A 13,661-nucleotide genomic window follows, 5' to 3' on the forward strand; every position below is an offset into this window, starting at 1 on the left:
AAGTTACCAGATATGACAGATAGAGAAAAACAAGCTGGATTCCACAAAAAACATGCTGCAAAGCTAGGAATCTTTGTTGTAAGCCAAATATACCCACAACCATCATCAGATGATCCACTGCCTTGAACGTATGAAAATATCAACTGCTGCTTATAAAGAGAGTGCAAATAAAATAAATAATATTAATAAATAAAAAACCCCAACAAACAGGTAATCTAAGTTTCAGCATTGTCAATCAACTAGATTTAATCCTCAGTAAATTGCACTGTCCCAACACTTCAATAAAAAAATCCCTCATTCTTAAGGTAATTTAAGTAAGGGTTTCATATTTCACCTAGTCTGTCCAGTTCTCAGTTTGATTCATCCTATCGCTGTAGCTAATGAAAGCAAGTTCATAGAACCGTCTGGGACAGGCCTAAACATGACATCTTACAGCAAGATTAAGGCTGATGTCCCGAAGAAATGTAATTCTAGTCATCTGTGTATATGAATGATGACTTCAGAGAAGTAGAATTTAGTCTTGGTAGACAGATCCAAACAGGCAACCACCAGTCTTACAGCAGATATATGTACACTAACCTATTTTTCTGAGGTCAGCATTGCCAAAATACCAAAGTAGGCAGCAGTCCACAGCTCTGCTACACTTCCCTAGCAGCAAGAAACTCCTCTGAAACAGATCAAATCTGGATCACACAGGCTTTCAAGTCACCAACAAAACAGGGAGAGAATTATTAGGGCAGCAGAGTCTGCATATAACTAGGGGAGAGTGTGGGGAGAAGGGCAGGCAGGGCAAGCAAAGTGCCCAATAGCATCACTGTCTTAATTTAAATCAATACACAACAGAAAACCTGATGTTCCCTATAAATCTCTTCTTGCATCACGCTGGTTTTGCAGACAGCATGGAATTCATTCAGTTACCAGTCTGTCAGTAAGGTGTGTGCTTAGATGATTAAGAATGATCTGAACCAGCAACTGCAAGCATAGATAAAAGAGTTGTCTTGATGGATGTTGCACAAGACCCAACAACCCTTTCTCCTTCATACATGTTCCATAGAAATTTACCTAAATACACCCTTCCTTCCTAGATGCAGAAAAGTAAGGAAAAAATACAGGAAGTATTACTTCTCTAGTCTCAGCTATTTAAACAAATGCTCTGCTGGCACCAGGAACCAGTTTTGACCTCTTCCAACTTCCTTAGTTACAAGAAGGATATCAAGCATGAAGAGGAATTATTTCTGCTCTACTATAGTAATTCACAATCTTGCAGATAGACATGCTAAGAAACAAAGTGAGCACCGCTGTTCTGGCCCCCTCTGCAACCAAATCAAATTAGTAATGCATTTCCAAAGCCTATGTTTTAACTAGACCACAGTCTGAAATACTTTATCATTTTTTCGTGAAAATCAGGACTGAAATTTCACATTCTGTGCTAATCAGTGGGACTGGGTAAATGAAAAGATATGTTCTCAAAAACACAAGCCAGACTAGCTGTTACACTTCCAGTTACTCAGCCCTTCCTCAAAATTTTGTGTTTTAATTGCCATTTGCAGTGTTTTGCAACATTCCAATACGAAAGCCATAAACACATGGAACTTCACATCATGTTCGGAAGGGACAAGCTGAACATGTAATTTCTTTTTGGAACTTAGCAGACATACTCCTCTGAGCTGCAGAGAACTGCTCACTTCCTTTACAAATGCTGTTTTGGAAATGACTTGTGTTGTTGTCAGCAAAATTTCTGTAAGCTGTACCTACATCTCTCAGACTTGCTTTCTCTACACAACTCTGCTCAACTTAGAGTCAAACACTCACACCTCCAAAAAGACATTTAAAAAAAATCAAATGAAGTAATTAAAATTTCATGAAACTTACTTTTGTTTCTGGAAAAAAAAATAAAGAAAAACTAAATGATCCGTGTTCTCCCTTACCACTTTTCTCACTCAAGTTACAATATTTGGGTCAAAAACTCTAAACATGTTAGTATCCTCACTTTTAAATTAAAAAAAAAAGTTTGTAGGTCCTGAAGAATAACATGTTAAAGAGATAAAAATCTTTCTGGTCTTGATTAGCTGTCTGAACACACAAACTGAAACCCTAACAAAAAAAGAAGGCCTTTTATATTTCTAAAATAGCATGCTGGCTATGGCATAAACATCCACCACAGTAAACAAGTTTGTTTGACCATGAGATTCACATTAACTCTACAGGTCCAAATGCTCTTGGTTCTACAACTGGCACAGCACTAAAATTTAAGCAACTTGATGTCTTCTAACTAAAAGTTGCAGAGTAATTACAGAGTTACAAAGAATAACTAAAAATTCACGAGTAGTCAAAAGTATAAATTAAGTATAGGTAGTATCACTGTTCAAGTTAGAACAAAGTGAAGAGGTGCCAGATAAGAAAGTCTCAAGTTTTCTTTGTAGTTTGATATTTACAAATATACAGATGTTATCTCTTTCCTGGGCCCCTTTCAGGCCTGACAAACTACAGATGCTGTAATGTACTGTGCATACCTTTTTTAATGCATGTAGGTCTACCAGCTTATGTTTTTCATGATCTGGACAGCCCTCCTGACTAGAAATTTATTATACCACAATGTGTCCATCCCCTCCCATGATAAGACAGCTGTCTTCCCAATACAAAGGCTGTTTTTAATAACCAGTTTTAATTGGCCATTAAACGCTAGCTTTTATTATTTATTACACAAAAAAAATTTCCTGTGTTACAGACCAGAAGACAATAGAGCAACTAACACACTCCTAAGATACTGTAGCCACAGAGTTTTCAGATAATTAGACTCTTAGTTGCTTATTCCATCTAATTCACTTATTATCCAGTTACAAAATACAAAGTCAAAACTCTTTCATTGCTAATTTGTTAGCATTTAAATATCAAACTAGAACACTACAGGCATGTTTAGACACATCCACAATGCAACTATTCAAGTTTACTCTTTAAGAGTATAAACAAAGAAAGCACTTTTTCCACACCATTAAAATAAGATATCCTTAAATTCTTTTGCATCCTCTTCTTGGTCAGAAAGATTTTTATAAATATATATGTGCATGATAAAAAGTTTTTTACTGTTTAATGACATGCACGAGCACATGTAGAAAAACAACACCCAAGCTTAGGAAATGCAAAGCTGATTCAGAGCTTCGGAGAACTCGACAACGTGTGGCCAAATCTTCAGGACCATAAGAAAGCCACCCTGTTTGCTGGCCAGAGTTGCAGGCAGCCTCGAGTCAGACCCAAACTGGCTCCTTATTATCTCAGTATCACGCACTAATACTCTAGGGTTTTGTGTACAAAACCACACCCTAATATTTGCTAAAGCACCCCTAATCTTACAGTGGGTCTTCTGCCATGGAGAGAATGCCAGCCTCAGCCGTTTGTGTGCAGGTAACAGTTGCCACAGGCAGCACAGATCTCTTTTTCTTGACGAACAAGATGTGTAAAGTCTAGGGAGATGTTCAAAGTAAAGTATGCCATAAAATACTTATTTTTTACAGGTCACAAGCAATGTGTGCGGGAAGTATTACATTTATGAGACTATCATCTCAAAATGAGACTTTAATAGAAAAGACTGCTGGACAGGGAAGCCAGCTTAAAAGAACAAAGTGAAAAATGACTCAACCAAGTTCTCAAAGAAAAAGAGAAAAAAAAGAAAGCACAATTAAAAAAAGATAAATACAACTGGTCAGAGCCAAATTGACTAAAGCTGTAAGCCCAAGGACAAAGAATACGATTATGATGAACAATAACTCAATAAAAGAGTAAGAGGCAACGCTGACAGACACAGCTTTGATGAGCTCCAGATGGAATAGGAATGATGCATTTTCACTAAAAAGATCTGACTTCAAGTCAGTCAGCTCATTGCAACTAACACTAAATGCAACCCAAAGCAGTTCACTGTTGTCATCCATCTTAACCAGTTTGTAAACCCATGGCTCTGTGGTCTTTATTTCAACTTGTAACCTGTGGTTCATTTAGCACTAATCAAGCAGAACATCCCTCCTCTCCCTCTGCTGGAAAAAAGGCATTAAAAAAATCCCAGAATAGCCTTAAGGATGAGTACCTTGAGGCCCAGAACAAGATAAAACAACCAAGGGAAGTTTATCCAGTCACAAATCCTAAATGAAGCATTTATCAAAGAGGCAAACAAAAGTTTTGTCCCAGCTTGTGTGTAAGTAATTATACACTGCATATAGAAAAACAGCAAAGCTACCCAGCATATTTTTCAGTCCCTGCTACCGTAAAAGCCAGTGGAAAGAGTTCCTATAGTCCAACTCAAACAAACGCTAGTAAGTCACATTAATGTAGTGCAACACGATCAAAAAACAATAGTTCATTGCTTTACAAATAAAGCTAATTTTTCTTTACAAATATGGTGTTGTGTAAAATGTTCTCTACATAAACAATAATGCAAATCACTTTCTCCCTATTTCTTAATTGTCATCTTCACCCATCCACAGGTATACAGAGCTATGTTCCACCTTATCAATTTAAGCTGTCAGCTCCAAACTACAAACAGTAATTCATGAAGCTTCTAGAGGACCTACTGCAATGATGTCATGAAGAAATAAGTGGTAGTAGGTAAGGCAGCAACAAGTCACCTTCTTTCATATTTGACAGAAAAGGAAAGTGCAGAGGTGTCAATCTCTCAGAGCAAAACTTTTGTCTCAGAACACACTCAGTTCAACAATACTACTTTAAATGGAAAGTCACAAAAATGAAATTTGGAAAAGAACAAACAGCAGTTTTTTGCAGGGGTGTGAAATAAACAACCAACCACAAACAACCCCCCCAAAGCAAACAAACATAACCCTCAAAGTCAAATTGATGGAAAAGGGGTACTAGTCTCTCCTCACCTTTCTGACCTGTATTTTGCAAGGTTCACAAACCGAAGCAACAGATTGCAGAAATGCAAACGCAGCAGGAGAGCAACTGGGGCAAATACAGTGAAAAAAGCAAAAGGGTTTCCTGCCTGCTAGAATAAGCTAAACTAAATTATCACAAGGCTCTCTTCATCTGTGCCACCATGGCTATAGAACATCGATAGTAACAACAACCTGAGTAGACCAAGAGCACATGAGTGAAACTCACCATCCCCAACAGTTTGGTTCTGGCAGGGTCTGTCTGCACTATACTTACAGCACACAACTACTCTACTCTGAGGGCTTCTGCACATAGGAGTTTTCACAAACACCACTGGGTTCAAATGAGGGGTTTTTCCCCTGAAAAACATGATTTATTATTAGTTTTACCTACAATTGATTAAAACAAACCAAAGTTATTATGGGTTTATTCCCATTTAAATTCATATAATGGGTCTTCAACTGTAAGGGAGAAACCTTCCCATGCAAACAAACTAAAAGCAAATCAGTCCTCTTCATCATCTCCTCTTAGTATGGCATTCTTTTATAATATACCTTTATGAGATTACTAGTACTTCAAAATACTGTATCAATAAATATCTAAAGAATTAAAGTCTTCTGAGAGAGTTTCAAGTTGCTATCCAAATTACCTGTGAATTCCACAACCAGTTCTCTGTAGGGCAGGCAGGCATATAGCTGCGCCCTGTAAGTGCATGAAAGTGCAGTTGTTCCCGGTTATTTATGCTCTAGGGCAGGAACAAAGCAATCTAGGGCAACACAATCTGGAGAAGTGCAGGACTCGCTAACAGGACAGATGGCACGCGAAACTGATATAAACATCGACTTTCGGTAGGAAAGTTGGTACGTGGCTTTTTGGGAAAGATGAGGGGTTAAAAAAAAAGCACCGTAAAAGTGGACTACTTATAATCTAAGGAAGTTTTGTTTATTTCATCTACGCTTCCTGAACAAAGTACGAGCTCGTTCTCTAAAAAAGCTTCCGCAACTTTTTAAACTGGAAGATAATAACGAATTAGGAAAAAAACCCAGACAAAATATAAAAAGCAGGATAGTTTCTCCGGGGCTGCAAAATAAAGCCGCTCTAGTTCCGCCTCCCCCGCAAAGCGCGGCCGAGAAACAGCCACCGCTCGGCGGCCTTTTGATTCATGTGCGAACAATGGCAGCGCTTCCCCTCCGCCACGGCCGGGAAGGGGCCGCTCTCCCGCCGCATCCGGGAGGGTCCTGTCGCCGAGCCGCCGCGGGAGAGCCCTCTGGAGCGGCCCCTGAGAAGGAAGGGAGGGCGGGAGGCAGGAAGAGAGAAAGGCGGGGAGGGAGGGAAGGCGCTCAGCCCCGGCGCGCCCAGCCCGCCAAAGCCGGCCCTGAGCGCGGCCGGGCGCGCTCCCCGCCCCGCGGGCCCGACCCCGGCCCCGCGGCCTGGCCGTGAGGCCGCGCCCGCCCCGGCCCCGCGCTCGGCGGGAGCGCCCGAACAATGGCGGCGGCGCGGCCGCCGCGCTGAGGGCCCTGCAGGCGGCGCGGCAGCGAAGGCGGGCGAGGGCAGCGGGCGGAGAGGAGGGGCCGCGCCCGCCGGCCGCGCGTACCTGGTTGAACTCCTCGCCCACATCGGCGTAGATGTCGATGTGGTCCACGCCGTCCGCCATGGTCCCGCCCGGGGCCGCCGCCTGCCGCGCCCGGCTCCCGAGCCGCCGCCGGGAGGGGAGGGAGCGGGAGGCAGAGCGGGGCGTCACTTCCGCGGCGGCGCGGCCGGGCTTCCGCCGGCGCCGGGGCTGCGGGGGCCGGGCCGCCCCTCCCGCCCCGCCCCGGGCTGCCCGCGGCTCCCTGCCCGCTGGGCTGGGCCTGCTGTGGCCTGGGGGGCTCAGCTGCCCCGGGGGACCCGGCTGATGGCAGCGCTGGTGGGCGCCGGGCCATGTTGCACAGTGCCTGGGCTCCCAGGAACGCTGCTCCAGCAGAGGGAACGCGCGTTTGCTGCTCCACAGCCGAGGGCTGTGATGAACGTCTGGAAAATGAAGCGCCTTCGCTCCAGGGATGCGCAGGCTGGGCTCCGGAGTGCAGTAAAACGTGCGGAGAGGACACAAGCACATGGTGCTGGGTTTAGCCAGACTAATACTGTGCTACTGCAGAGCTCACTTTTTACATCACAAAGTGAAGATAATTACTGTAAAATCTAGAGTTGTTCTTTTCTTTCTGTGTTAGGTTTTTTGTTTGTTTGGGGTTTTTTGGTTATGCATTTGGAACAGCTAACGTTGCAAAGAGAGCTTCAAATTATTTTTGATGAATGTGCCTATTACCTAGACCCATGTTTAAGCTCCAGGCGATTTTGAAAAGCAGCGTCTCATGGTACATGAAGCTCAGTGCACATAATGTTCTACATAGTGGATTATGTTCCGCTTTGTACATGATGTTGCACATCCAAAACTAAAGCTGGTTTTTTTTTATTTTATCACAAATTGACAATAAGAAGATTGCGTTTCTCAAACTGAATAAAAATAATGTAAAAAATCACTGCAATGAATAAAAATGCTAACTGTTATTTTTAGCTTGACTAAAATTTTTTTCATGACTGGGAGTACTTCACACTTCATGTTGGGTCCAGGACTCGTGTGCAGACCATCCCTGTCTATCCTGCTATCCCTACATTGAAGTCTCCATTAAAAAGAAGTATGACCATACCAGAAAATATCTAAAAAATCAGAGATCCCAAAACAAGGGTTGTGTTGTGGAGTATACCTGCTGACGATCTAGATATATTTCAGGTAGGGAGACACTTGGGTTATTCCTGGGGTTCTTACCCAACTTGTGACACATTAAATTTACTAGCTGCAGATCTCTTGTATCATTCCTGCTGTTAATTCCGGAAAACAGAAACACTATAATTGAGGGTCTTTTTCAATTCTGTTGGAGTCTCCTATATCTCAGCACATCGTGAACCCTTTGGAAAAGTTCAGAGTATCATCTAAAAAAAACCCACACAAAACATTTTAGAGATGATAGTTAGGAACAAACAAATAAAAAGTCTTAATTTAACTTTTAGTGTTGACTGCAATTATGATTTGCAGTACTATATTTGATCACAGGTTAAAAGTACATGTTGAAGTCTATGATGTGCAAGTCATGGGTGAATGAAACGATTGATTGGTTTTGCAAGGAGGATTCACTTTTCCTCTAGATTTTCCAGTCCATAGAGGTACTGGTCAACTATTGAGATCTAATTGGGTTCACATATTTGCTTAATGACAAACTGATTTAGTGACTAGTCTTCTACAGAACAAAATGAAGCATTGTGAAGTTAACACTTCTGGCCATGCTAAATAAAGTTACTGAAATCAAAACAACTTAACCCTTGCTATGCTAATGATCAGATAAACATTCACAGGAGATAATAAGTTGTGTGCAGTTGAATGTTTTATATGTGTCTGAATATTATGCAGAGATAGTTATGACATTTAAAAGGGCAAGGAAATTAAATATGAATGAAAAAGTCAGTATCATCACCTTAGAAACCACTTCAGGGATCACCACTAGCATCTGAAGGATCCCACCTGCGGCCTTTGAAGAGGCAGGAAAAGGCATCAGCCTCTGCTTTGCTCTTCAGGATAATGAAGGGTGATCAATGAAGCTTTGGACCCCCTCATGCTATGTTTCATGTTTAGGGGGCTTTTCCACTTTGGAGCCTTTCTAAATACTTTGACTTGCTAGATTTATTGTCCACAGTCATTTCCGGAATAGGCTATGATCATTTTTAGTCTTGTATTCATGTTATTAAGCAAATTATGTAAACAATGGAGGAGACAATATTATGCAAGCTGTTCTATTTCTTTTCTGTTGTGTTTTCATTCTTTCCATGAGTAGGCTTACTAAATATGTCTTTGTCTTTCTTGTGATCATCAATAGCTTCTTTGAGAACTATTGTGCCTCCATGGAGCAACTTCAGAATTATCTACTACAGTGAAAATGTTAATGCTTTATGTTTTATTTAGATCATGTGCTGCCTACCTTCACCCAGTAAAATTCAGAAGGCTGAGGTGAAGCAGAGACTGAAATAGAAATGTGATCATGAGATAAAAAGTTGTCAGCAGTACAACTTGGTCTGGGAGAAAAGTCCTCATGAGTTTTGTTGGGCAAAAGTCACTGGTCCTGAAGTAATTGCACACCTTCCAAACCCATAGCCCATCATGGGAACAAATGGCAGCAGATGAACTGGTGCCTTCCATCAGTTTTTCCTTCACACTCTGGGATATTCTTTCATTTGACAACAGCTGGAGCTCCCTTGATACCAAAAACAGGGGGGAAAGGGACAGTAGAAGCTCTACATAAGAAAATAGCCTGTAAGTTTGGTCCCTGTTTCTCATGGATCCACAAGAGCCTATTTATTTGTATATTATTCCTTTGGTCTCTTGTGCTGTTAATGACACAAATTCAAATATAATCCTCATTTTGAACATAAAAGCAGCAGCTGGTGCTCTGAGGACCTTGTGATGCATGTCTTGTTAGCCTATAGACCTCTTCATACCTTCCACTCCAAAGCCTTTCAGAGCCTTTTCTGCTAGGATGTTCCTGCTGCAAGACAAAGGGGAGGAGAATGCTTTTCCAACCCCTTTGTATTGTACATGATTACCTCAAAATACATTTAAATATATTAATATAGAGTGGCAGAACCACTTTCAACATAGCAGGGGTCTGAAACATCAATCTATTTTTGCTGATATCAACACAGCAAAAATATTTTTTTTAAATTATCCAGAATTTCCCTAAAGAATCAAGACTGAGAATGGTAAAGGAATTTTCATATGAACTTTTTATTTCATTATCAGAATAAACTGTTCATGAAGTAATGTTATAGACAATAAAGTGAAAAGATAAGATATAAAAAAAAGCTGTGTTAATCAGGATAGTATTCAAAATCAGAAGAGGCCTCAGCTTAGTTGAGAACTGCAGTGTATGTTTTGTTATATAAACTTATGTCCTAGCTATGTTACTCCAAATGCATTGAACATGTTTTATTTGTTTAGTTGTAGTCTTGAAGGTTTTGGTCTTTTCAAAGCTGCCTGGAACCATTCTGCATGCTCTTTTATTCTTTATCTCCCAGTAAAATAATCCAAATGATAAAAGTCTTCACACTCTACACTGTAAGAAATCATCTTTTCCACTGAAATCCCTCAGTTTATGAAATTGCAGAGACAACAAGGGAGAAGAAATATTGTATTCCAAACGAGGTGGCAAATAGGCACAAATCCGCATAATTGCTTTCAGAGGCCAAAATACCAAGTTTTATTAACTTTAATGTAACTGAAGGCTGACAAGAAAAGAGGCAATCATGTTCCCATTCCCAGCGTGTGCTGGGAAAGAGGGAATATTACCTCATCTTTTGGTTGTGGCTCGCAGTTAGATTGGATTAAGTGTAACATGAAGCTGCATCCAGAGGGCATCTACAAGAACTCCTACTGACACAGCAATTGTAGGAAAATAGCTGGCATTATTCATCACTTGCCCAGAGTTGTATTTTTATAGGTATTCAATTATTCGGGGCTCATACATGTGAGCATTGTATTCCATCTTTCTCCCCTCTCCACCTCCCACCCATATCTGCCTGTCATTCTGCTCATTCTCTTGGTTCAGCTGTTCACAGTCTGGTTCAGAGCCAGGTTGAAAATTATGGTTAATCAGGATATGATTTGCAAATGGCATGGATATTCTAACCCTCAAGCAGGAAGGTGTATTGGAGAAGGAAAGTATAGGACAAGAGGTGATAATAAATTCAATTGCCCCATTTGAATCCACTTTCACATGAGCTGCTAATAAGAAGGCTCAGTTAACTTCAGGAAAAGTATGAAACTGAATTTTCAGCCTTATATTGCACCCTATTTTTAATAGCTTCTCTTTCCCTTGTTTAAAAACCTTTCTCCAAAATTTCATTTTTACCCTTATGATCATCACTAATCTATTTTTTTTTGCAATACTTTTCTGCAGTTAATCTCCTCTTCTAAACTGACTGAAACCTCCTAAACATGTTAAGTGCATTAAACAGATCTTTCTTTTTCTGAATGGGCTACATGCAAAGGAAAGGACTATAAACAAAAGAACAGCACTATCAAAATCACTTTCAGATGTTTTTTGATTTTTTTAAGAATTTAAGCTTTGGAATAGCTTCATTACATAGTTTCTGTTTAACTGTGTTATCAGGATTCACTCTGAATTTGAAAAAAATCTTCAATGCTCACTCATGTATTGCACCTGCCTTAGCACTTCGAGCACAGGCTGGTACAACACATTTCTCCAGGCTTCCTTTCTTTCAAGCTTAGCTATTTAGAGATTCAGTTTAAGAGAAGATAATACTCCTCCGTGATATTCAGTTTTGATTTTTTTGAACTTGTACATTTTAAACTTCCAGATTTCAGGAGGGGCAATATCTATCGTTACTTAAAAAAAGCATAATTAGTCTGGAACTGGAAAGCAATGTATCTTATTCAAATAGTATTCCAACCATCTCACTCTGGCCCTCATCCATGTTTCTGCAGCTCTGCTGAGGGATGTCCGTGTGAGCACTTAACAATGGTCAGAAGGGACATGCCCCTGTCTGTGCCCTCTGGGAGCTCATCACTTCTGCTATAGGGATGGTGTAGCACCAACCCCTATCCCGCTGCGAGCCCCAGAAGGGCTGGGTTTCTCATTTGTATCACTGAGATTTTGAGGAGGGGGTGTCCCATTTGTATCTCTGAGATTTTCAGCAGTGGCTGTGCTGAGGTATAGCAGGCAGGTGCAGTGGGACAGGCTGCACCAGGCACCTTTGCAGAATTGCAGTAGGGAACATGGGTCATTCTCATCTGCAGCTCTCCTAGGGACCACCCTGCCTGCAGAAACAGTGGAGAGGAATGGCGTTTCAGGGTTTCCTTCCAACAATCCCAAAGAGTGCCCGGGTCATGAGGCTGCATCGATAGCCAGGAGGTTTCATCTTGAGGATACTGCAGAATAAATAACTGCTGTAAGTCCAATGGCAGCTTCTTGCTGCCCTACAATTCAGGGGCTCACCCCAGAGGAGGAGCCATTAACTGCTGCCCACATCATAAATCACAGTTATGTGTGCACTGATTACAGCTGTTACAGAACAGAGGTTTAGATTTCAACACCGCAAGGGGAAGCAAATAAGCAGAATGTGAATTGATGAAAACCATGTGCACTGGTGAGCTGACACCACCAGGCTTACTGTCAGAATATTTGTCTGTCACAGTGCAAAGCTGTGGTTTTCAAGGCCATTCACAAGGAGACCTTCAGCATTGTTTTCATGGGTCTAAATAGAACATGCTTTTGCTGTTAACAGCTTACTGGCAGAAAAGTATTCCTTATTCTCAAGGAGGTTATTTCTCTAGAAATTTTAACAGTGTTTTAGGAATAAATAATTTTCATATGTAATAATTGAATTCTTATTTGTAGAGTCTCAGTCTGAATTAGTTGTAGCCCAACTTCATTATGTGTTACAGAAAATACACAAAACACTCCTAAATATTTACATTTTTCCAACACTTTAAATCTGAATTTATTATATAACTTACAAATGTTATAATATATTCCTTAACTCTCCCTCTGTAAGTTAGGTAAGAATACCATGGTATTTATTTTAATCAAAAGGAGACATTTGAACTCAAATTTGCAAAACACCTACTGAATTTGTGATAATCTGACATCTAGAGTACCAGTCAGTGCAGTATAAGCAGTAGTCAGTGAACACTGGTGAAATTTAGCATCTTTATGTATTTGAGTTGCTCAGAATGAATGGATATTTCAAAAAAAACCATTGATTTTCTATTCCTGCAGGTGTGAGGTCATAAGATATCATCACTAAAGCAAAAAAAAAAAAAGACCTAGAAAATTTTAGAAATATTGGAAGAACACCTCAATCAATGAAAACAATCACAAAAACCCCCATGTAATTTAACTAATTTAGAGTGGAGTAACTCTAAATAAACTCTAAACAGGAATAAACTCCTGGTTTGTGTTTGGAATTCATTTGGAATAACTGAAGATGAGCAAACTAGGAAAACAGATGGGAATCTATTAGAATCATTACAAGAAATATCTTAATATTAATCTGATACTTTATTACAAGAGAAAAGAAACAGTGTTTATAACTGCAACTTTGGTTTTTATGTGTGTCTTTATTCCTTTTGCTTGTTTTCAAATAGAAATATATATTTTTATTATGAACTGAGCACATACATATGAGGAACAATGGAGAATTTCCCAAACAAAAATTTTAAAAAATGTATCTATGTTTCAGGTAGAAGTTATGTCCCTGTCAGACATTTTGCATTGAATTAAAAATCATTAAAATCATTAAAAATACATGAAAGAATAAAAAAAAAAGAGGAAGAAAAGCAAGAGAGATCCGAAAATGTGGGGTTTGTCAGCTGGATATAAAATTACTCTAATGGCTGTTTCTATGGTAACTAAAAATGAATGGCTTTGAAACCAAACTTGGTTCCTTTTTTTTTTTTTAGCAGGGACAGTAATGTTGCTGTCTACTGGCACAGACTACAAATAATGTTCTCTGTCCCAAACTTGAACATGTAAAGATTCAGTATCACCATCACATAGTTTCACACAGATTAACTGCAACAACTTTTAATTACAGAGACTGCATCCCTAATAGAGTCTCAGCTGCTCTGCCCTGAGCAGTAAACCAGAGCCCTGATCCATGTGTTGTCCAAACTAAGGCCCACCAGTGCTCACCCATCTTTTACGTATGCCAAAACCAACTCAGCAGCTTTTAACTCC

At 40.2% G+C, this 13,661-nt stretch overlaps 1 protein-coding gene across 5 annotated transcripts in view; it reads right to left on the minus strand.

Annotated features, from left to right (window-relative positions):
• CPSF6 (cleavage and polyadenylation specific factor 6) overlaps nucleotides 1-6,625 on the minus strand; it is a 31,756-nt gene extending 25,131 nt beyond the window's left edge. For all 5 annotated transcript variants that reach the window (XM_051795338.1, XM_051795337.1, XM_051795336.1 and 2 more), the window contains exon 1: nucleotides 6,473-6,625. In XM_051795338.1, coding sequence (XP_051651298.1) covers nucleotides 6,473-6,532 — 60 coding nt within the window. In that variant the 5' untranslated portion in view covers nucleotides 6,533-6,625. The remainder of the gene's footprint in view (nucleotides 1-6,472) is intronic.
• Between the last annotated feature and the right edge of the window lie 7,036 nt (nucleotides 6,626-13,661).

Source organism: Manacus candei, unplaced genomic scaffold, assembly GCF_025592945.1.
Source record: "Manacus candei isolate 608988 ecotype Guabito, Panama unplaced genomic scaffold, ASM2559294v1 h1tg000043l, whole genome shotgun sequence".
Taxonomy (NCBI): domain Eukaryota; kingdom Metazoa; phylum Chordata; class Aves; order Passeriformes; family Pipridae; genus Manacus; species Manacus candei.